This window comes from Oncorhynchus kisutch, linkage group LG16, assembly GCF_002021735.2.
Source record: "Oncorhynchus kisutch isolate 150728-3 linkage group LG16, Okis_V2, whole genome shotgun sequence".
Lineage (NCBI taxonomy): Eukaryota > Metazoa > Chordata > Actinopteri > Salmoniformes > Salmonidae > Oncorhynchus > Oncorhynchus kisutch.
The window spans coordinates 50359363-50384208 of NC_034189.2; the positions used below are offsets into that span (position 1 = coordinate 50359363).

A 24846-nucleotide genomic window follows, 5' to 3' on the forward strand; every position below is an offset into this window, starting at 1 on the left:
TATTTTATTTAACTAGGCAAGTCAGCTAAGAACAAATTCCTATTTACAACGACGGCCTACCCCGGCCATAACCTAACCCGCTGGGCCCTACGGGACTCCCAATCACGGCCGGTCGTGATCAGCCTGGAATCGACCCAGGGTCTGTAGTGACACTTCTAGCACTGAGATGCAGTGACTTAGACTGCTGCGCCACTTGGGAGCAGCAATTGATGAAAGCTGGCTATTGAGGGGAGGACTCATCCGTTCACCTACTAACAAATTAATATCTCCTCTACCAATTATCAGTTTCAAGGTCACTTGAGAGAGGGTGGTGGAAGGACTTTTGCCCAAATGAGAAAAGGCAAAACCGGGTATTGTAACGACAGTCCTAACCAGCAGGTGGCAGTAGAAATGGTAGACTCACCCAGTTTGAGCGCCCCGGCCAGCCCTCTGATGACGGTGACAGGGTTGGAGGGGTTTGTGCAGAACTGGTGCAGCGGAGGGAAGAAGGCATCCCTCTTATTCTCCAGCTGGGGATCAAATACAATTTTTTTTTTTTAAAGGACACTAAATATTATTTCAATTGAAAATATGCAAGTCTTCAAAACACCACCTTTTGAATGTTGAGTGTATATATATTTGTAAGATTGTCATTAGAATCACAACATTGACTAAAACATTCCCCTTTCATTATTATACTATGACGAGAAGTCTTTCTTCCATACTCACATAGATGCTTGGTGTGGGGGGGTTGAGTTTGTCCTTGGGCAGGACTGGGGAGGGAGGAGGGGGCAGGCGAGGAGGGGGACACTTATCCAGCAGTATACTGCTGCTAGACAAACCGTTCTTCCCCAGGTTTCTGAAAGAGAGAAAAACAGGGAAAGGAGAGACAAATAGAGAACAAGGTACAAACAATATTAGCCTCTTGGTTTTACAGTATAATCTCTGCTCTGACAGTTCCCTCTACCAACAAATGCAATACTACATCTTCCCAAAAGAGGGAGACAATCAAAAACTCCCTACAGCCCAAGAAAAACTGGTACAGGGTCCCCCCAGTCTAACCTGCAGGCCTTGAGCACGTCAGTGGAGGAGGGGTAGATGGACACGGAGGAAGAGGATGATGGGGGGGTGTGGGCATGGGGTGGCGTGGGTCTGCGACACGTGGCGGGGGGGTCCGCCTTCAACGGGCTCTGGGAGTCCTCGGAGATGCCCCCCTTGCCGTTGCCATTGACGACAGTGGCGGGGCCAGCTGATGATAATGCTGCGGTGGTGGTGGAGGGGCTGTTGAGGCCGTGCGGGCCCGTCGACTGGCCGGGCTCGGTGGATTTGGGCGAGGGGGTTGCGGTGGACATTGCAGAGATGGGGGAGGAAGCGGTCGAGGAGACGGCCGGGTGGATGTTGTTGATCTTGTTGTGGGGGGCGGAGGTGGTGGGGTCGCCCCCCTTAGGATTGTCTGAGCTGTGGTGAGGGGACTGGTTGCTCGTCCCGCCGTCTCCCGCCGCCGACTGTACGTGATTGGATAAGCGTTCCGCCGCGGCAGTGCTATTGGCCGTCGTCGTCTCCCCAGGCCCTTTTGTTGCCGTGGATGCGGGGCCGTTGCCGAGGGGCGTGCTCTCTTTGGTAGCAGGGGTGCCGGGTGCTCCACCTGAGGTAGCAGAGTGAGAGGGAGAAGGGGGGGACGGGAGGTGGTTGAGAGCCTGTTGCCGCGGCGACGGGGCGGAGGAATGTCCAACCTGATTGTGGGGCGTCTGTGGGTGCGAGAGGGGGTGGGTTGACCCCCCAGAGGAGGAAAGAGACCCATCACCATTAGGACCCGCCCAATGTGGAGCGGAACCCTTCTGAAGCCCCTGTAGAGAAAGGGGAGCAGGGAGGGAACCCCACTGTTAGATCAGAATAAGGACTATAGCTAAAGAACATTTAGTAGGTCTGGTTCTCTCCTCACTAAGGAACATCTGAGATAACTAAGCAAGAACTAGCACAGAAAAGAATAGCTGTTCACTCAGAGCCTATGAGCTTCAAATAGACCTGAATAGAGTGAACAGGTAGAGTCCTACCTGAGTGGAGTTTAGGTGCAGGGCCCGGCGCGCTGTGTCCTGTGATTGGGTGCTTGTGCAGGTGTGAGGTAGTAGTGCGCCGGGCTGCAGGTAAGGCACGTCTCCGTTGGGTCCTGTGGCCGCCACCGGGTCATCATTATTATTATTGCCCACAGAAAGTGTGTCAGAGTGTCCGTGTGGTGTCCCGCCTGCCAGAGGCCCGTTGGCCAGTGGTCGAGGCGGGCAGGGAGGCCGCAACGAACCCTGAGGGGCCAGGTGGGGCCGGGAGAGGGGCAGGCTAGAGTGAGGAGGGGGAAGAGAGTTGGTAGCTGAGGGGCCGTTGGGGAGGGAGGGACGCAGCTGTCCAGATGCATTCTGTCTCATCTGTAGAACACAACATCAGGGTTTAGTCTAATTAACAACAGCACTTTCAGTGGATTAACATGAATTAGTCAATATATTACTCTACATTAGAATAATTAGAAGGGACATACAGTATACTGCTTGCAGGCCATCAGGTAAACATCTGTGGGTAATAAGTGTGTGTGTGTGTGTGTACCTGCTGCTGGTGCTGCTGCATTAGGTTGAGTTGTGCCTCCAGCTGCTCCAGCATCTGCAGCTGTAGGGGCTTCAGACTGGCCCGGTTATTCCTCAACTGGTCCAGGAGCTGGGAGCACCGAGGACGTACAGATTAGTGTGTGTATGTGTAGAGACGGAATCAGCAGGGGGACGCAGGGTGTGTAAAGTAAGTGTGTGTTTACCTGTAGTTTCTGTGGTGACAGGTACCAGTTGGGGACTGGCTGCTGTGCAGAGTTACTAGCCCAAGAATCTGGCTGGCTCTGCAAAAGGAGTGTTTGAGAGTTAGGGGTGAGAGATTCCTCATCTTCAGCCAACCTAAAATATTTAAATGGATGCAAGTGGTATTGTAACATACTGCTCACACGATTTCCTATGCTACCTGATAGACAATCATGTCTGTTCTACAAAAACACATCAGACCTCCATCTGAATATAGTGTAATATACCTTGGCTGGGCTGGAGGCCCTCCTCCTCTTGGCAGGGCTGGACTGGTCCTCCCCCTGGCCCATAGGGCCCACGTGTGGGGGCAGAGTCTGGCCCGATCCCCCTCCCTCCGAGCTGTGCTGGGGCTTACACGCCTACAGCGAGGGAGGGAAGGGGAGGAGGAGGAGGGAGAGTGAAGGGGTTGCAAGGGAGGGCAGTGAAGAGTGTTGAAAACATGATAGAAGGTAAAGTAGTGAGGTAAAGTGGACAAAAAGACAGGAGGGATGCAGGAGAAGAGCGAAAGGGCCAGGAAGGGGTAGATCACAGGCAGAGATGGAGGGATAAAAGGAGAGCAAGAGAAGGGAAAATTAAAGGGCAGGTAGCAAGGAGCAGAACGCAACATGGATGGAGAGGAAGTGACAGAATAAAGGGATAGGCAGTTAGAGAGGGAGAACAAAAGCAGGAGGGTGATGTTGGGACTTCGAAACACATATTTCTTCCCTGCATTTTTATTTTTTTACAAACAATCTGCAATGATACCCCGAAGACGACCGGTAGAGTGGAATTTCTCATCACAAACTGTCAACCCTTCCACGTTGACAGAGTCATCGCCAACAAAGACGCTTGGCCATACAAAGGCTTTGCCTGCTCATACCACAACCCTAAGCCCTTGGCAGTTGCAGCTCTTAAAACTAAATCATCAAAATGTTCAAAAAGACAACTCCAGGTGTGAATTGTCATCCTCCATTTGACATGAAAATGGATTTGTTGAAAACATGGGTTGTGGTCATAATCAGAACACCTGAAACCATGTCAATACAAGTGAAAGAAAACAACCCTCTCCCGTCTCCTCCCCAAAACAAACATCTGAAGACGGCTTCAGTTTGTATAGACTGATGCTGACAATTATACTCAACAAACACACACAGGAACTAATGTTGTCTATAATGAAAGTGAATGAATGGTACTGCAACACTAGGGGGCGTCGCTAGGTTTCAGAGGCAGCAAGGCACCTGATGACCTCAGGATGAATGATAGGTAGAATATCAACCTGGAACTATTCTACTGAGACACAACCTCACCAATCACAACGACAATCAACTGACATCTTGCCGCTATTCAACAATCGTCTCAGGGGAGAATAGAGTTTTTTTTTTGTATTTGAGTATTATTATTATTATTATTTTTAAATATGTATTTTTATATTGTGTAAATACACTGGATGTCACAATTAAAATGTATTATTTTTGAATGGAGAAATTAAATTAAACCAATTTAAATGAACCAAATTGATCTTTGAGCTGTGAAGCCATGATAACAGATACTGATAGACAGTGGGTAGTGAGGTTGGCCTGTGGCTGTGTCAGGGAGATTGGGGAAGGGAGGAGGGGATTGGGATGGGCAACACCTCCCTTGATCCTGTCAGTCATAACAAAAGCCCTAAGCAGTCATAACATTTGCATGTCATGTCTCAAGCCACTATGACTAGATCGCTGCCTTAACAAGCTGCACCTAAAAACCACACCAGGTACAGCTATATGAATGACTGTTACCAGGGGTTTTTCCAGTCACTAACTTTTCCAGATTGTGAGCATAACTTTGTTAAATTGGTTCTTATGACTGCTCTAGGGCATCGGTTACTCCACAGGAAGACTCATGGAGAAGCTCCAGGTGATGTGTTGCCCGTTGGCGGTGGCGGTGGGGGTGGTGTGTGTAGAGGGTTGTGTGTGGGGGTGTGGGGGGAGTGGTCTATCTGGTCTCACCTGCGGTGCAGTGTTCAGGCCACCCTGCCTGGAGGTTAGCTCTGCTGGGATTGGTAGACTCCAGGCCTCATCAATAAGAGGAAGCATTTTACTTTTACTCTGTAGACTAGTGACCTGGGGGTTACTCAACTGAGCCTATGGAATGGAAAACGTGTGAAAACAACATTTTAATGACTTAAAATGATCTTGCGATCAAAATGTTATTGTCTTGTTACGGTCGCTCTCACCTAGCCGGTTAGCTACTAGCTTGGCCTATCAGTGGCCCCATCTGTTACTGAGGATTGAATATGTTTGTCCATTATGGTCTTTAGTAGAGTGGTCAACCAAACAGGGAAGTCATGTTGGGGGTCATATGTGCACTTTGAATGAATTGACACAACACATAATCATTAAAACAAACCATCATGTTGTCTTAATGCCAGGGAATTATGCTCAAATTACTGGTGACTGGAGAATGTTCCCTCATTCATACATACAGATGAATGCGGGGTAATGTTTTTACATCAAAATGGACAAGACACATGGGGTATGGGACTGGAGGAGCCAGGTTCCACTGTGAACACACACAGATTTGCTTTCTGGTATTCAGAAAATGGTTTCCACAATCTGTTGTTCAGAATAGTCAAGTTTGAGTAGCCCAGCAGCTCAGATCATAGGTCTCTCCAGCAGTGGGATTCAAAGTGGGTCTTCAGACCTCTCCCACCCAGTCCAATCAACTCTTAGCCAATGAACACCCATTTTAGTTCTGAAAGGATGGGAGCAAACATGGTGATAACTCAACCTAGTCAACAAGAGGGCTAGATTAATCCATTCCCACTTTGCTGACACCTGTCCAAATTCTTTCAGATCTCCAACAGGTGAAAAAAAGAAGCACCCAACCAGTGGTCAGTGAACTCAGGAGTATCCCCTCCCCTAACCATCTAAGCGGTAGGGAGCTAGGGGTTGATTTGGGACTGAACACCTCCCTCCCGAGTCTCTCCCCCTCTCCTCACCTGCAGGCATTTGATGCGTTGTGTGAGCGCGGTGGCGTTGGAGCAGGCCTTGCTGCGCATGGCGTTGATGTAGCACTTGATGGCGTCATGCGGCTGGCTGCAGGACTCATAGAGCGTGCCCAGGTCCATCCAGGCAGCCGCGTGGCCGTGGTCCAGCTGCACTGCACAGATGTACGCCTGCAGAGCATCCATGGGCTGGTTCTGTTGCTGGTACAGAACACTAATGGAGAGAGGAAATGATTGAGGAGAGGGGGACAGGGAGAAAAAGGGGTGGGGAGAGGGTTGAATATTGAAAAAGAGGCGGAGAAAGAGGGGTGGAGAGGTTAAATATAGAAAAAGAGGGGTAGAGAGGACAGAGCGGAGAGTGGTAGAGGGTTAAATACATAAAAAGAGTAGAGGACACAGTAGTAAGGGGTGGAAAGGGTTAAAGAGAGGGTGGAGTGGAAAGGGTTAAAGAGAGAGGAGTGGAAAGGGTTAAAGAGAGAGTGGGGGTGGAAAGGGTTAAAGAGAGGGTGGAGTGGAAAGGGTTAAAGAGAGAGTGGGGTGGAAAGGGTTAAAGAGAGAGTGGAGTGGAAAGGGTTAAAGAGAGAGTGGAGTGGAAAGGGTTAAAGAGAGAGTGGAGTGGAAAGGGTTAAAGAGAGAGTGGGGTGGAAAGGGTTAAAGAGAGAGTGGGGTGGAAAGGGTTAAAGAGAGAGTAGAGTGGAAAGGGTTAAAGAGAGAGTGGGGTGGAAAGGGTTAAAGAGAGAGTGGAGTGGAAAGGGTTAAAGAGAGAGTGGAGTGGAAAGGGTTAAGAGAGGGAGTGGAAAGGGTTAAAGAGAGAGTGGAGTGGAAAGGGTTAAAGAGAGAGTGGAGTGGAAAGGGTTAAAGAGAGAGTGGAGTGGAAAGGGTTAAAGAGAGAGTGGAGTGGAAAGGGTTAAAGAGAGAGTGGAGTGGAAAGGGTTAAAGAGAGAGTGGAGTGGAAAGGGTTAAAGAGAGAGTGGAGTGGAAAGGGTTAAAGAGAGAGTGGAGTGGAAAGGGTTAAAGAGAGTGGAGTGGAAAGGGTTAAAGAGAGAGTGGAGTGGAAAGGTTGACAGACAGAATGACAGAGGGAGAGATATGGGATGGTGAGTGGGGGCCTGATAGCAGAGCAAAACAAAGATGGATCGAGAGAGAAGAAGTACGGTCTAATGCGTACCCTATTGAACACCAAGTGTCTGCACTGGCTTCTGATTTGTCTATGGACTGCCTGTAGGAGACGAACGCATCCTGGACCTTGCCAATACTGGAGTAGCACCTGCCCAGGAAGTACCAGGACTGTCCCGAGTTGGGGTCTGCCTCCAGTGATTTCTGCAGACACTGGATGGCATAGCTGTCCTTGTTGGCTCGGTCTCCTAGCTGCTCCACCGTGTGGTGCATCCAGCCTAGTAGAGGGGGAGGGGAGAACACAGAACAATAGGTCAACCTTCCCATCACTAGCCATCATCTCATCCATCCATTTATTCAGTGCCAGACCCAGTCTTTCTTTCATCAGCTGTGTGTGGTCTTACCTAGCTGCTGCAGGGTAGTGGCCTTCACCTGTGCTGGGAGATTCTCCGTCTGCAGAAGGGTCTCGTACGCCTCCTTGGCAGCCCGGTATCTCTTCTGCAGAAAACGGGAGAACGAGAGCGAGGGAAGGAGAACGAGAGGGAAAAAAGGGAGGGTGAGAATAACGTGCCATATTTGACAGATTAAGCAGTGTCCCTAGCCTGCACCGAGACATTTTACTCCCAACAGACTGCTGGATGTAATGACTCTGCTGCAGCAACGTCCTACTGACACAGCAGAACACTGACTGACCCACAGCTCTGCACTCCTGTGGTGCTACTGCAGTCAGTCAGTCAACATGGTCCGATTATTAAGAGCTGCTGCATAAGCCAAAGCAGTGTGAAAGACGAATCACACGGGCATACGAGAGAGATAGGGACTCCTGTTACCATGGCAACCACACGGAACTGGCCGAGAGGGAAACCCATCCATTTTCTATGATGCGTGGTCATTTGATCACAACACAAGGCTCTCTCGGATCAATTAGCCTAGCTGATAAAACGCTAGCTAGCATAGAAGTTGTATAGTTAATATTTTAGGGTAAGTGTAACTTATTCTTGAACAACGTTGTTGAATACTTATTGAAAAGGAAAGCACGTAGCTACAGTACAAACACAATTCAATGAGATGAGAGGAAAAGGACAAGGCTTACCTGAATCTCATACAAATGGGCAATGTGGAACTGAACTGAGGAAGAGAAAGAAAAAAATACAAATTGTTGGCTACTTGAGAAAAATTCCAGTAAAACAGAAATGATTGCAGTTAATCCACTGTGTTGAACAGATGAGCTGCTAGTCTCCTCCGGTGGCAGCAGGTTGACTTGTCTGTAGAGCAGTACTGTGTGTCTCTGAGCAGAGTGAATGAGCCCAACGAGACTGATACACAGAGGTGAGACTGCCCTTGATGTGCCCGTGTGTGAGAGAAAGACCGAGAGAGGATGTGTGTAACAGAGATAGAAAGGACGCGTGTGAGAGAGAGAAAGAGGGAGGATGTGTGTGTTTGTCCCTGTGCCTGATTGGAAACACTCCAGCGGGACGGGTATAGGGGTCTCCTAGGTAACAGGTTCCAGGCGATAGGAGCCAGTAGAGGGGGAGAAAGCCGAATGAAATAATATCATGCAGTGTAATGTTTTCTGTATGCTAGATAAACCCTACCACGCCACCTCCTTTCACTCTGATCAAATAGATTGTTACAGTTGTTGGGTTAGCTACAGTGCCTTCTGAAAGTATTCACACCCCTTTACTTTTTCCACATTGTGTTGCATTACAGCCCAAATTTAAAATAGATTAAATTGAGATGTGTTGTCACTGGCCTACACGTCACATGGCGGCAGGTAGTCAAGTGGTTAGAGCGTTGGACTAGTAACCAAAAGGTTGCAAGACCGAATCCCCGAGCTGACAAGGTAAAAATCTGTCGTTCCGCCCCTGAACAAGGCTGTTAACCTCTCTAGGGTATGTGGGACGCCCACCTGGCCAACATCCAGTGAGATTGCAGAGCGCCATATTCAAATACAGAAATACTAATTTAAAAAATTCTGAAAAAGGTACAACTATTTTACATTGGTTTAAAGATTAACGTCTTGTGAATCCAACCACGGTCAGATTTAAAAAATGCTTCACGGCGAAAGCATACCGTACGATTATTTGAGAACATAACCCAGCAGACAAATCATTACAAACAGTAACCAGGCAAGTAGAAGAGTTACACAAGTCAGAAATAGAGATAAAATTAATCCCTTACCTTTGATGATCTTCATATGGTGGCACTCAGAAGACATTCATTTATTCAATAAATATTCCTTTTGTTCGATAAAGTCCCTTTCATAGCCGAAAACCTCCGTTTTGTTTGCGCATTTTCTTCAGTGATCCCCAGGCTCAAACGCAGTCACAACAGGCAGACAAAAAAATCCAAATTGTATCCGCAAGGTTCATAGAAACACGTCAAACGATGTTTATATTCAATCCTCAGGTTGTTTTTAGCCTAAATAATCTATAATATTTCAACCGGACAATAACGTCGTCAATATAAAAGGTAAACAAGAAAGGCACTCTGGTCGCATGCATGAAAAAGCTCTGACACAGCAGGGTCCACTCATTCAGACTGCTTTAACTCCCTCATTTTTCAGAATACAAGCCTGAAACAATTTCTAAAGACTTGACATCTAGTGGAAGGCTTAGGAACTGCAGTTTGAGTCTTAAAAGACAGTTCTTATTTTATTATTGTGGCTATTTGAAGCTAGCCACAATAAGGATTAGCCACAATAGTGGACCTTGAGGTTAGCTTTCGAAATAAAAGTAGGGCATAATTATACCATCCACTATTGTGCCTAATCCTTATTGAAGCTAGCTTCACAACACATAACCTGGTCCGGTCGAGCCACAAAAGCCAGCACTCCTGCGTTGTCTTGGCTGTGTGCTTGGGGCCATTCTTAGGTCCTGAGCACTCTGGAGCAGGTTTTCGTCAAGGATCTTTCTGTACTTTGCTCCGTTCCTCTTTCCTTCAATCCTGACTTGTCTCCCAGGCCCTGCCACTGAAAAACATCCCCACAGGATGATGCTGCCACCACCATGCTTCTCTGTATGGATGGTACCAGGTTTCTTCTAAACGTGACACTTGGCATTCAGGCCAAATAGTTCAAGCTTGGTTTCATCAGACCAGATAATCTTGTTTCTCATGGTCAGAGTCATTTAGGTGCCTTTTGGCAAACTCCAAGCGGGCTGTCATGTGCCTTTTACTGAGGAGTGGTTTCCGTCTGGCCACTCTACCATAAAGGCCTTATTGGTAGAGTGCTGCAGAGATGGTTGTCCTTTTGAAAGGTTCCTCCATCTCCATAGAGGAACTCTTGAACTCTGTCAGAGTTTTCACTTTGTCATTATTGGGTAGTGTGTGTAGATAAGAATGTTTTATTTAATCCATTTTAGAATAAGGCTGTAACGTAACAAAATGTGAAAGTCAAGGGGTTTGAATACTTTCTGAATGGACTGTGTTTTTAATAGGCATTTATTTCTGTAGGCGCACAAAGAATGCATGTGTAGAGGAAGCAGTCGGTACGCAATTGAGTGAGAGACATGTAGGGGAAAGGGAATTTAACGAGCAGAACTGTGATGCTTGGCTTGGTTTATTTTTGCTGTGTCCTGCAAATGCACATGTTCAAATGGAACACTAGAGTCAAAGCAAATGAATGTGGTCTTCAAGACAAACATTTCACAATATAGATTTGCAGTATACATACATACATACATACATACATACATACATACATACATACATACATACATACATACACACACAGTGAGGGAAAAAAGTATTTGATACCCTGCTGATTTTGTACATTTGCCCACTGAAAGAAATGACCAGTCTATAATTTTAATGGTAGGTTTATTTGAACAGTGACAGAATAGCAACAAAAAAATCCAGAAAAACATGTCATAAATTGATTTGCATTTTAATGAGGGAAATCTCCTCTCAATCAGAAAGATTTCTGGCTCCCAGGTGTATTTTATACAGGTAACGAGCTGAGATTAGGAGCACACAGAGTGCTCCCAATCTCAGCTTGTTACCTGTATAAAAGACCTGTCCACAGAAGCAATCAATCAGATTCCAAATGCTCCACCATGGCCAAGACCAAAGAGCTCTCCAAGGATGTCAGGGACAAGATTGTAGACCTACACAAGGCTGGAATGGGCTACAAGACCATCGCCAAGCAGATTGGTGAGAAGGTGACAACAGTTGGTGCGATTATTCGCAAATGGAAGAAACACAAAATAACTGTAAATCTACCTCGGCCTGGGGCTCCATGCAAGATCTCACCTTGGGGCGGCAGGGTAGCCTAGTGGTTAGAGTGTTGGACTAGTAACCGAAAGGTTGCAAGTTCAAATCCCCGAGCTGACAAGGTACAAATCTGTCGTTCTTCCCCTGAACAGGCAGTTAACCCACTGTTCCTAGGCAGTCATTGAAAATAAGAATTTGTCCTTAACTGACTTGCCTGGTTAAATAAAAGGTAAAATAAAAAATTATCATGATAACGGTGAGTAATCAGCCCAGAACTACACGGGAGGATCTTGTCAATGATCTCAAGACAGCTGGGACCAGTCGCCAAGAAAACAATTGGTAACACACTACGCCATGAAGAACTGAAATCCTGCAGCGCCCGCAAGTTCCCCCTGCTCAAGAAAGCACATATACATGCCTGTCTGAAGTTTGCCAATGAACATCTGAATGATTCAGAGGACAACTGGGTGAAAGTGTTTTGGTCAGATGAGACCAAAATGGAGCTATTTGGCATCAACTCAACTTGCCGTGTTTGGAGGAGGAGGAACGGTGCCTATGACCCCAAGAACACCACCCCCACCGTCAAACATGGAGGTGGAAACATTATGCTTTGGGGGTGTTTTTCTGCTAAGGAGACAGGACAACTTCACCGCATCAAAGGGACGATGGACGGGGCCGTGTACCGTCAAATCTTGGGTGAGAACCTCCTTCCCTCAGCCAGGGCATTGAAAATGGGTCGTGGATGGGTATTCCAGCATGACAATGACCCAAAACACACGGCCAAGGCAACAAAGGAGTGGCTCAAGAAGAAGCACATTAAGGTCCTGGAGTGGCCTAGCCAGTCTCCAGACTGTATTAGAACATCTGTGGAGGGAGCTGAAGGTTTGAGTTGCCAAACGTCAGCCTCGAAACCTTAATGACTTGGAGAAGATCTGCAAAGAGGAGTGGGACAAAATCCCTCCTGAGATGTATGCAAACCTGGTAGCCAACTACAAGAAACGTCTGACCTCTGTCATTGCCAACAAGGGTTTTGCCACCAAGTACTAAGTCATGTTTTGCAGAGGGGTCAAATACTTATTTCCCTCATTAAAATGCAAATCAATTCTTTACATTTTTGACATGCGTTTTTCTGGATAATTTTGTTGTTATTCTGTCTCTCACTGTTCAAATAAACCTACCATTAAAATGATAGACTGATCATTTCTTTGTCAGTGGGCAAATGTACAAAATCAGCAGGGGATCAAATACTTTTTTCACCCTCACTGTATCTCAACTTGTGGAGTTGCAAAATATATATATATTTTTTAGACATCAGTTTGAGTACTCCATTACGCATGCCCATCCCTACTATCAATCAACATAGTTGGCCAATTTGTCTAGTACATTTCTGTAGTTAAATCTCAAATGAACATCAACATGCATATTTAAAAAAGTAAACTTGCATTACCGAATTAGCTTTATTCACACTACTTACTTTCAGCTTTGGACAAAGTGCAGGGGTTGGAGTCAATCAAAGCCAGCTGGAAATGCTGTCGACAGAACAGAATATCAAGGCATTAACATCCACTGAAGGACAAGAAATACACAGAAACAAAAGAACAATGCAAAAGGTCATTCCTGTACATGAATCCCCATGCACTGAGACACTCCCTTTCCCTGACTGTCAGACACAAGGAAATCAATTCTTCAGCAAGCTGCCTCTCCCCTTGCTCACTTTCTGCACTGCAATTAGAGAGCAGGAGAGAACGAACAAGGGAGTGGGCAACTGATGGAGATTGCACACTGTGCAAGTCCTCTTTACAGTCCCCCATTGATTTTGTTAGTCTCACTCAAATATAAAAAAATGCTAAACATTTCTTTCCACCCCATGGCAAAATGAGTAGAATTGCATGAAATTAACTACTTTGTGCGTAGGATCCCCCAAAAGGCCTGGCTGCATGTGTGGGTATGGATGTGGGTACACAGACCCACGAGCCACTGAGAACCCCATAATGAGTTCAGATTTTTGGTGGCCCATCCCTGATCAATAGAGTAAGGTGCCAACCTATAAAAATAAAAAGATGAATTCTACACTAATGTTCATCCCTGGATGTCCTGTGGGAAATGTTGTGGTGGCTCCACTAGTGGAGGAGAGAGGCAGGCAGAGTACCTTTAGGCTTGACTCGTAGTCGGTGTTGACCTTAAACATGAGGCCGAGTCGCAGGTGGATCTCCTTGGCTCGTGAGAAACTGGGGTCGATGTAGAGCACCTCTTGGAAAGCTTTAATCGCCCTGGGGGAGGAGAGGAGATAGAGACAGACACAGAGTGAGGGAGTGAGTGGATATAAGTATATTCCAAGTTAGAAATGGGAGACGCCACTCAGAAGATGAAAGAGAAGAGTCAGCGCTGCAGTATTGAACAGAGACCACAGCACTCCAGAGGAGAGAATATCACATGAATAAAACTGAAGATCTTCGCAGCGTGATTAAAACTGGAGATCTTCCTGGTTTCTTCACAGCGTGATTAAAACTGGAGATCTTCCTGGTTTCTTCACAGCGTGATTAAAACTGGAGCTCTTCCTGGTTTCTTCACAACATGATTAAAACTGGAGCTCTTCGGGGGCCTCCCTGGTGGCGCAGTGGTCTTAATCACCAGAGACTCTGGGTTCGAGCCCAGGCTCTGTCGCAGCCGGCCGCGACCGGGAGGTCCATGGGGCGACGCACAATTGGCCTAGCGCTGTCCAGGTTAGGGAGGGTTTGGCCGTTAGGGATATCCTTGTCTCATCGACTCCTGTGGCGGGCGCAGTGCATGCTAACCAGGTCGCCAGGTGTTTCCTCCGACACATTGGTGCGGCTGGCTTCCGGGTTGGATGCACACTGTGTTAAGAAGCAGTGCGGCTCGGTTGGGTTGTGTTTCGGAGGAAGCGTGGCTTTCAACCTTAGTCTCTCCTGAGCCCATACGGGAGTTGTAACGATGAGACAAGATAGTAAACTACTAACAATTGGATACCACGAAATTGGGGAGAAAAGGGGGTAAAATGTATTCTTTTAAATTTAAAAACGAGATCTTCTGGGATTTTTCACAACTGGATCCCTATTCATTACATTATGAGCTACTGTCCACCAGGGCCATGGTCAAAACTAGTGCACTAGTAAATGAAATAAGGTGCCATGTGGGAAGCAACTGGTGATGGCATCACCATGGCAACCATACACATTTTTCCACACGCACATTATAACTGTTGTAACACCATCATAATCTAGTCCTCCATACTTAGGTTGTACACGACAGCTACTCACCACTGAAAGGCGTTGTAATGGAAGTAGACCATGCCCAGGCCATATAGGAAGGCAGCATTCTGGAAGAAGCAGATGCACACAGAGCACCATTAAGACTAATTAGTTACAGGCCACACACACACACGCCTAGACAAAAACAACGCTTTCAAAATGGCAGCAGACCAGACATGTCATCTGTATAGGAGCCCTTCCAGAAACCCACTCTATAAGGCATCCGTCTTAATCTGTAGTCATTAGTTATGGACCATTCATTTTAACCACAAGCAATAGAAGTCTTTCTTTGTGCAATGACTGGTTACAGCACTACAGATGCCTTTTGGGGATCGTCTCTGCTGGCCGACGCTCAAATGGAATCACCATGTAGGCCTACCAAATGCTCACATCTCACCACCGATTTCTCGACTGAAACAGAAAACGGCAGAGAATGAGTCTAATCTGAAAGCCACAACCCACAGCGTGCCTCCAGACAAACCCCTGAATCATAACCACACACACTTCCTGTGTCTGGTCGGCCGGTGCGATGTGAATGGGTTAACCTTGGTAGGTTGAGGATGAACATGAGCAGAATATAATCTGCAGTAGAAGTAGAATGGAGACATTAGTACTATAAGAGCTCCACAGATAAGAGCGTGAGCGTGTGTGAGTAAAGGTGTCCGCATGCTTCCCCATCAGAAACTGTTGGGAACAGTTCGTTCATATACAGTGGGGCAAAAAAGTATTTAGTCAGCCACCAATTGTGCAAGTTCTCCCACTTAAAAATATGAGAGAGGCCTGTAATTTTCATCATAGGTACACTTCAACAGACAAAATGAAAAAAATAAAATCCAGAAAATCACATTGTAGGATTTTTTATGAATTTATTTGCAAATTATGGTGGAAAATAAGTATTTGGTCACCTACAAACAAGCAAGATTTCTGGCTCTCACAGACCTGTAACTTCTTTAACCTCTCTGCGCACCGATCGCTACATATAGTCATATTAAACATTCATGAAAATACAAGTGTCTCACATGGTTTGAAAGCCTATAATCTTACTACTCCAACTGCGTTGTGAGATTTAAAAAAAAGTATTTATGGCGAAAGAATACGCTGCGATTATCTGAGCACAGACCCCCATATCAAACTACTTATTCAGCCAGCACTTGCGTAACAAAATCAGATTGCATTGAAATAAATCGTTTACCTTTGAATATCTTGCTCTGGTTGCAATCCCAAGGCTCATTGTTACACAATGAATGGTCTTTTGTTCGGTTATATCCATTTTTTATAGCCGAAAACATTTTGTGAACGCTTTTATCTCGTTGAATTTCGTGTCATTCAATTTTCGACGTAACATCCAACGTAAAATAGACAGACTTTCCCTGACTTTATCCAGTCATGTTTGGTTTCCTTGCAATCAACTGTTTGTTTGTAACACAACCAAACCTGATGGGTCATTTTGCGGGAAGTATTGACCCGGAAAAAACGATTGGAAGACAAGTGACGAGCCCATTGTGCACCAATTATATGACCACTGTCTCGTTGATTGACTGTCTTTTAACCGAATGACCACTGATCGTCTTGAAATCTAGCTGGGTAGATAGCCAATGAGCAGAGGTAAACGGCAATATCCCATGATTCTTTGTTGTAAGAGAAACCTTTCCATTGAACGCTGGGGTAAGGACCGTTCTTTCGCCATCGCCAATTCAACTGTGAAGGAGCAAAGCTTATTACACACAGCAGTATTTCGGTGACTTGCATCTTCAGCTGTTTATTTATCCAACATCATGGCGAATAAGTCAAGGAAAGCTAATTCTAAGACTAGATATACGAATGTACAAACAATTTTTGAGGAAATTCATCGTGAAAGTGAGACAGATCTGCTTTTTGAAGACTCTGAAACTGAGGCATATTTTTTGAACGGAGAGGACATTGTTTTGGACTGGTAAGTTGCTCTCATGCTAATGTCGTTGTTTGAAATTAATATTTTATATTATTTGTGATTGTTTTTACAATATATAAAAGATGTAATGAAATGGGTAAAGTACACGTTAGCTAGTCATTGTGAGTGAGGGTCTGTTTGTTTGTATGAGAACGACCATAGCCTATGCCTGCGTGAGTATATATATATATATATATATATAGAATATATGTAGAATGCAAACCCATACATCTCAACACAGCCAACATGCTTCCTTCAATCAGTCTACATAAGAGGGAGCATCAAGGAGCTTGCTGGCTACAGCACCACTGCACCAAGCCCTGTCCCTTCTGCCCAAATATATTTGTGCAGACATGGATGTGCCTAAGGGCCAAAAGGGCACAGCATGGAGGCGTTGCTGTGTTGTTTGAAGGATAAAGTGTCCCATCACATGCACCACATGCTCAGTGACCCTCTGCTTTACATCAGAAAGAGACTTCTATGGCATCTGGCATCAGCAGTAGAATATTGTCTAGAGTTTTGGCAAAGTTGGTGGGGGCTAGTGTCAGTATGTCTGGAGTACTTTTCCTGTCTTATTGGGTGTCTTGTGTGAATTTAAGTCTGCTCTCTCTCTCTCCTTTCTCTCGGAGGACCTGAGCCCTTGGACCATTCTTCAGGACTACCTGCCATGATGACTCCTTGCTGTCCCCAGTCCACCTGGCCGTGCTGCTGCTCCAGACCTGAGCCCTTGGACCATGCTTCAGGACTACCTGCCATGATGACTCCTTGCTGTCCCCAGTCCACCTGGCCGTGCTGCTGCTCCAGACCTGAGCCCTTGGACCATGCTTCAGGACTACCTGCCATGATGACTCCTTGCTGTCCCCAGTCCACCTGGCCGTGCTGCTGCTCCAGACCTGAGCTCTTGGACCATGCTTCAGGACTACCTGCCATGATGACTCCTTGCTGTCCCCAGTCCACCTGGCCGTGCTGCTGCTCCAGACCTGAGCCCTTGGACCATGCTTCAGGACTACCTGCCATGATGACTCCTTGCTGTCCCCAGTCCACCCGGACTTGCTACTGTTCCAGGTTCTGCGGCTATGGAACCCTAAACTGTTCATTTTTACACAAGGTGCTGTCCTGTTGCACCCTCTACAACCACTGTGATCCCCACCCGGCACAGCCAGAAGAGGACTGGCCACCCCTCATAGCCTGGTTCCTCTCTAGGTTTCTTCCTAGGTTTTTGCCTTTCTAGGGAGTTTTCCTAGCCACTGTGCTTCGACACCTGCATTGCTTGCTGTTTGGGGTTTTAGGCTGGGGCTATATAAATACATTTGATTTGATAGAGGACTGAGAGTCTTCCAAATATTGAAAGTGTGTAAACAGCTACCCATGTTATTTTGTAAATATATATATATATATACATTTTTTCCCATATATTTTTATCATTAATTATATATATTTTTTGGGGGGGGTTGCTTGATATTTTATAGTTACTTGTTTCAAAATGTATACCTTCACCAATTTGGCCACTTGGGTTACTTGTATGGGACACCTGGGTGACTTCATGATAAATGTCATGTAGCACACTTATTTTGGAAGTTATCATTCAGAAACTTTGCACAAGTACTGTTGCCCTCTTATATTTCACTGAAATTGTCCCCATCATCCTCCCTTGTTTATTTTAAAGATGATAAAACAATAAAAAGAAACATGATTTTTTCCATTGTATTATCTAAACCAGATCTATTGTGTTATTCTCCGACATTCAATTCACATTTATAAACTTCAGAGTGTTTTCTTTCAAATGGTACCAATAATATGCATATCCTTGGTTCTGTGCCTGAGCTACAGGCTGTTAGATTTGGGTATGTCTTCAGGTGGAAATTGCACAAAGTAGGGGGGAGCTCCAAGAGGTTAAGAGGCTCCTCTGTCCTCCACTCGTTACCTGTATTAATGGCACCTGTTTGAACTTGTTATCAGTATAAAAGACACCTGTCCACAACCTCAAACAGTCACACTCCAAACTACACTATGGCCAAGACCAAAGAACTGTCAAAGGACACCAGAAACAAAATTGTAGACCTGCACCAGGCTGGGAAGACTGACCAGAGAGGTTAAGGGAGTTTGTGAGCACATTTGTTCAGTTTGAATAGGCGCCAGCCGAAACCAAAGCACGCAGAAGCTTTCAGAGTGTGTCCGTCAGTAGTATTTTCTCACCTTCCAGTAGTCGGACTGTAAGCTGTAGTACCTCTGGTATGCTGATAATGCTGTGAGAAAGAAGAGGGATATTAAATACCAGACATACCAAAAGGTTAACAGCAACTAATTTTGCTATAAGACCAGCTTTGTTTTCAGCAATGTCAAGTTGGGGTCAACTACATCTAACTGAAATTAAGTTTAATTACATTTTTAACCCAGGTAGGGGGACTAGGTAAAAATAACAAATAAAAGGGAAATAGAGTGTGACAGACACCATGTTACCATACTGTTTTTATGCACAATTCAATTTTATAAATATGGATAGATAACTTGTTCTTTCGACAAGGTGGGATCTTTTTGTTTCTCTAAAATTAATTATGCGAGAAATGCTGGTGGAAATGCCTTTATGCACAAATACTGATTTTAATAACATTCATATGGAAGTAAACTTGGGAGTCATGCGATGATATGGTGCTTGGTCCTCCCACTATGACTTGAGAAACCATGCAGTTTATTAGGCTACAGATGAAATAACCCACTGGGCACACACCGGTTGACTCAATGTTATTTCCACAGCATTTCAATGAAACGACATTGAACCAATGTGGAATAGACATCTGTGCCTAGTGTGAACTCCAGATGAACTTCACATTGTGCTGAAAGTGCACGGTGATCTTCTGATACAATACATTTCAAGGGGTTTTGATAGATGCTTGACTGCCGTTTGACAAATATTCTCACAGTAATCTTATTGGGTAGACTAGCCTACCTGCACTCTGCCAGCTGTTAGCTGGAGCCCATGTGCCAAGACCAGAGTAGACACAGGTGTTGCACGCTCTACTGAAACCTCTGGACGTTTTCCAATACTACAACATGAAAAATGGTTCGGGACTATCATTTTTGTTACCGTTGGTACTTCTGTCACATGTGTCTCACGGTTCAACAGTCTATCAGTGCAGCCGATGTCCACCTTATTAAAGTGTGAAAGCACCCTGCCTGCTCCACTTGACTTTAAGCTGCACTGGGAGTCTGGAGGGCATCATGTTAGCTCCCCGCTGATGCTGCACAGAAGTTAACACACTTGAATAATGCCACACAGCATGTAGAAATGTTGACTTAATGTTCGCAAAACAATGTCCATACGGGGGGGGGGGGGGGGGGGGGAGCGAGCGAGGGGGGAGAGCGCAAGAGGGGCGTCAACTCACCTTTAGCGTACTCCTCCAGGAGGAGGTTGAAGTGGCCTAGCTGGCAGAATAACTCTGGCTCCACTTTTCCTTCAGCCTTCAAGATGAGAGAATCGTAGGAACGAACAGCCTGGGGACAAATAAAGCAAGAAGATACTCAGCATGAACACAGACAGCAGTGTCTCTTACCAGGTAGTCTCACATGGGATGAGTCACAAACGGCCCTCTAGTCCCTACATAGCACACTAACCTTAACCAGAGCCTCATATGCCCTGGTCAAAAGTAGTACACTATATATATATTTTCAATCAGTTATCAATGTCCATATAAATGGGAGTGATGGTATGGATTTCCATTCATTGTGTGTGTTGGACCATGTTTTGATTTGGACTTCTTCCACTGGAAAATAAAAAAAACACAGCGAGATGCGCATCACTCACAGGGATGGCTCTGCCTGAGGCCTAATCACACATATTAAACACACCCACTCCTGGAGGACTACTGCTGAACTCTAGAAACCCATAAACAGTGTTACCTTGCACTCTCAGTAACAGCTCTCTGAGGACATGGCTTATGAAACATAGCACAATCACTAAATATACACAAACAGCAACTAAGAAATGCACCAGAACATTCCTTCAGATAGTCAGTCACACACACACACACACACACTTACAGTTGAAGTGGGAAGTTTACATACACTTAGGTTGGAGTCATTAAAACTCTTTTTCAACCACTCCACAAATGTCTTGTTAACAAAATATAGCTTTGGCAAATCAGTTAGGACATCTACTTTGTGCATGACACAAGTAATGTTTCCAACAATTGTTTACAGACCGATTGTTTCACTTAAACTCACTGTATCACAATTCCAGTGGGTCAGAAGTTTACATACACTAAGTTGACTGTGCCTTTAAACAGCTTGGAAAATTCCAGAAAATGTCATGGCTTTAGAAGCTTCTCATAGGCTAATTGACATCATTTGAGTCAATTGGAAGTGTACCTGTGGATGTTTTTCAAGGCTTACCTTCAAACTCAGTGCCTCTTTGCTTGACATCATTGGAAAATCAAAAGGAATCAGCCAAGAACTCAGAAAAATATTTGTAGACCTCCACAAGCCTGGTTCATCCTTGGGAGCAATTTCCAAACGCCTGAAGGTACCACATTCATCTGTACAAACAGTAGTATGCGAGTATAAACACCATGGGACCATGCAGCAGTAATACCACTCAGGAAGGACACGTGTTCTGTCTCCCAGAGATGAACGTGCTTTGGTGCAAAAAGTGAAAATCAATCCCAGAACAACAGCAAAGGACCTTGTGGAGATGCTGGAGGAAACAAGTACAACAGTATCTATATCCACAATAAAACGAGTCCTATATCGACATAACCTGAAAGGCCGCTCTGCAAAGCCAATGCTCCAAAACCGACATAAAAAAGACAAGACTACAGTTTGCAACTGCGCATGGGGACAAAGATGGTACTTCTTGGAGAAATGTCCTCTGGTCTGATGAAACAAAAATAGAACTGTTTGGCCATAATGACCATCATTATGTTTGGAGGAAAAAGGGGGAGGCTTGCAAGCCGAAGGACACCATTCCAACCTTGAAGCATGGGGTGGCGGCATTATGTTGTGGGGGTGCTTTGCTGCACTTCACAAAATAGATGGCATCATGAGGTTGGAAAATTGTGTGGATATATTGAAGCAACATCTCAAGACATCAGTCAGGAAGTTAAAGCTTGGTCGCAAATGGTTCTTCCAAAATGGACAATGACACCAAGCATACTTCCAAAGTTGTGGCAAAAGGACAACAAAGTCAATGTATTGGAGGGCCATCACAAAGCCCTGACCTCAATCTTATACAACATTTGTGGGCAGAACTGAAAAAGCATGTGCGAGCAAGGAGGCCAACAAACCTGACTGAGTTACACCAGCCCTGTCAGGAGGAATGGGCCAAAATTCACCCAACTTATTGTGGGAAGCTTGTGGAATGCTACCCGAAATGTTTGACCCAAGTGAAACAATTGAAAGGCAATGCTACCAATTACTAATTGAGTATGTAAACTTCTGACCCACTGGGAATGTGATGAAAGAAATAAAAGCTGAAATAAAATCAGTCATTCTGACATATCACATTCTTAAAATAAGGTGGTGATCCTAACTGACCTAAGACAGGGAATTTTTACTAGGATTAAATGTCATGAATTGTGAAAAACTGAGTTTACATACACCTTAGCCACATACAGTTGAAGTCGGAAGTTTAAATGTAAGTGCATATTAGCCAAACACTCACAAGTGGAACGACTCTTGCCGAAGAGATCCGCTTAGCTTTTTTCATGTTTAATTCACTGTTGGCAATTCTGGTGTAACTCACAGTTAGGCCCTATATCTGGGTGGCTCTTAGATCAGTCACTCACCAAGCGAGAGAGAGAAAAAAAAGGTATGTTTGAACAAGACCGATTCAAAACTGTTTGCAAATCAAACACTTAAAGAACGTTGATAATGACCAGCCAATGATTAACTCGATGACAGCATTAGGTATTGGTCTCTGCAACGTGCGTGTCCGTGTGTGTTTGGGGAGGGTGAGGTGGATAGAACGTCCACTTGTAACTCACCTGGACTACCAAGTTCAGGGGAGTTTGTGCTATGACAGTGAACAAATAACACTAGTGAGTGAAGAGACTCACATATGCCCTTGGCCTTCTCAAAATTCATCAACGTTGAGGGTTAGTGGGCAATACTGTGGTGTGTTAGATCACTCAGAAGGCATGGAATGGGCTGGGGAAGAACAGAACCTAACGTAGGAATACTATCTGCGTACAGCAACTAACTCCATTACAAAAGGAGTTCCCTCTGTGGGACCAGTCATTTGGTTACATCCTGTGTGTTATGCAGACCAGACGAGAGACGTGCGTAAAAGTCTGTTGTACTGCATATGGCAAAACAAAAAGGGGTACGTTCCAGAACCTAAAATTGACCCCGCCAAATGCAGGTAGATTTTGGCATTGGCAGGTAAGATGTCTATTTCACAAGCCATATTGGCAAGTGGTCAGGGCTCTACAGTACAAGCATTTCACTCGGCATTGGCGAATAAAAAAACGTTCAAAGTCAAGCATGAACACATTTATAGATACAATAAATGCTGCAGTTGCTGTGGTCAGTGTCGTTTTGTGCCATAGCTGGTAGCTAATCACACAAGGCACAACGAATCACACAGTGAAAAAGGTATTTACCCCTTTCTGAAGGGCTCTACTTTTGCATCAAAATAAATTATACTGAATGTGGTCAGATCAAAACCTAATAGATTAACTCCACACATACTTCATATTATGCAACACCCAATGCCTGTGTGAAAAATTAATTGCCCCCTTAGACACAATAACTGGTTGTGGCACCTTTAGCTGCAATGACTCCGACCAAGCACTTCCTGTAGTTATTGATCTGTCTCATGTCGCCGTGAAGAAATTTCAGCCCACTCTTCCATGTACAACTGCGTTAACTCTGACTTGTGGGTTTTCAAGCATGAACTGCTCGTTTCGATTTCACATGACTGGGAATACAGACATGCATCTGCAGGTCACAGATAAAGAAATAGATGGGCATGGAACAGAAAACCAGTCAGTATCTGGTGTGACCACCATTTGCCTCATGCAGCGTGACATCTCCTCTGCATAGAGTTGATCAGGCTGTTGATTGTGGCCTGTTGTCCCACTCCTCTTCAATAGCTGTGCAAAGTTGCAGAATATTGGTAGGATCTGGAACACAATGTCGTACAGGTCGATCCAGAGCATCTCCAACACACTCAATAGATGACATTGTCTGGTGAGTATGCAGGCCATGGAAGCACTGGGACATTTTCAGATTCCAGGAATTGTGGACAGATCCTTGCAACATGGGGACATGCATCATCATGCTGAAACAAGCTGATGGTGACAGATGAATGGCACGACAAAGGCCTCAGGATCTCATTATGGTATCTGTGCATTCAAAAAGCCCATCGATAAAAACACAATTGTGCTTGTTGTCGGTAGCTTATGCCTGCCCATACCAGACACCACCATTGGGCACTCAGTTCACAACATTGACATCAGCAAACCACTCACCCACACGACGCCATATGCCCGGTACAGTTGAAATCTGGATTAATCAGAGAATATCACACTTCTCCAGTGTGCCAGTAGCCATCATAGGTGAGCATTTGCCCGCTGAAGTCTGTTAAGACTCCAAACTGCAGTCAGATCAAGACCCTGGTGAGGACGATGAGCACACAGATGAGCATCCCTGAGACGGTTTCTGACAGTTTGTGCAAACCCAGTTTCATTAGCTGTCTGGGTGGCTGGTCTCAGATGATCCCACAGGTCAAGAGGAGCCGGATGAGGAGGTCCAGGGCTGGCGTGGTTACACGTGGTCTGCAGTTGTGAGGCCGGTTGGACATACTGCCAAGTTCTCTAAAACAACGTTGGAGGCAGCTTATGTTAGAGAGATTAACATTAAAATTCTCTGGCAACAGCTCTGGTGGACATTCCTGCAGTCAGCATGCCAATTGCAGATATCTGTGGCATTGTGTTGACAAAACTGCACATCATTTTAGAATGGCCTTTTATGGTCCCCAGCACAGGTTGAACCTGATCATGCAGTTTAAATCAGCTTCTTGATTATGCCACACCTGTCAGGTGGATAGATTATATTGACAAAGGAGAAATGCTCACTAACAGTGATGGAAATAAATTTGTCCACAAAATGAAAGAAATAAGCTTTTTGTGTGTATTTGAGTTCATCTTACATGTTGCGTTTATATTTTTGTTCAGTGCGTGCATATGTAGCCTGAACAATGAAAAATAGCCTCAGACCTTTATTCTTCTCCACCAAACTTTACAGTTGGCACTATGCAGTCGGACAATAAGCGTTCTCCTGGCATCTGCCAAACCCATTCGTCAACCGGACTGCCAGATGGTGAAGCGTGATTCATCACTCCAGAGAACGCGTCTCCACTGCTGCAGTGTCCTATGGTGGAGAGTTTCACACCACTCCAGCCGATACTTGGCATTGTGCACGGTGAGCTTAGGCTTGTGTACGGCTGCTCAGCCACGGAAACCCATTTCCTCAAGCTCCCAACAGACATTTATTTTGTTGACGTTGCTTCCAGAGGCAGTTGGGAACTCTTATAAATCAATACACAAG

At 45.3% G+C, this 24846-nt stretch overlaps 1 protein-coding gene across 2 annotated transcripts in view; it reads right to left on the reverse strand.

Moving 5' to 3' along the window:
* LOC109906800 (lysine-specific demethylase 6A) overlaps nucleotides 1-24846 on the reverse strand; it is a 49764-nt gene that overhangs the window by 17861 nt on the left and 7057 nt on the right. The window contains exons 3-19 of one of the 2 annotated variants that reach the window (XM_031792849.1): nucleotides 19686-19794; nucleotides 18499-18548; nucleotides 14382-14440; nucleotides 13253-13373; nucleotides 12578-12632; nucleotides 7985-8019; nucleotides 7296-7389; nucleotides 6944-7169; nucleotides 5770-5989; nucleotides 4778-4912; nucleotides 3038-3169; nucleotides 2774-2851; nucleotides 2572-2679; nucleotides 2034-2396; nucleotides 1042-1826; nucleotides 709-838; nucleotides 404-509 (exon numbers count right to left, since the gene is read on the reverse strand). In XM_031792849.1, the coding sequence (XP_031648709.1) occupies nucleotides 404-509; nucleotides 709-838; nucleotides 1042-1826; nucleotides 2034-2396; nucleotides 2572-2679; nucleotides 2774-2851; nucleotides 3038-3169; nucleotides 4778-4912; nucleotides 5770-5989; nucleotides 6944-7169; nucleotides 7296-7389; nucleotides 7985-8019; nucleotides 12578-12632; nucleotides 13253-13373; nucleotides 14382-14440; nucleotides 18499-18548; nucleotides 19686-19794 (2806 nt within the window). The remainder of the gene's footprint in view (nucleotides 1-403; nucleotides 510-708; nucleotides 839-1041; nucleotides 1827-2033; nucleotides 2397-2571; nucleotides 2680-2773; nucleotides 2852-3037; nucleotides 3170-4777; nucleotides 4913-5769; nucleotides 5990-6943; nucleotides 7170-7295; nucleotides 7390-7984; nucleotides 8020-12577; nucleotides 12633-13252; nucleotides 13374-14381; nucleotides 14441-18498; nucleotides 18549-19685; nucleotides 19795-24846) is intronic. The other variant, XM_031792850.1, reaches the window with a different exon arrangement.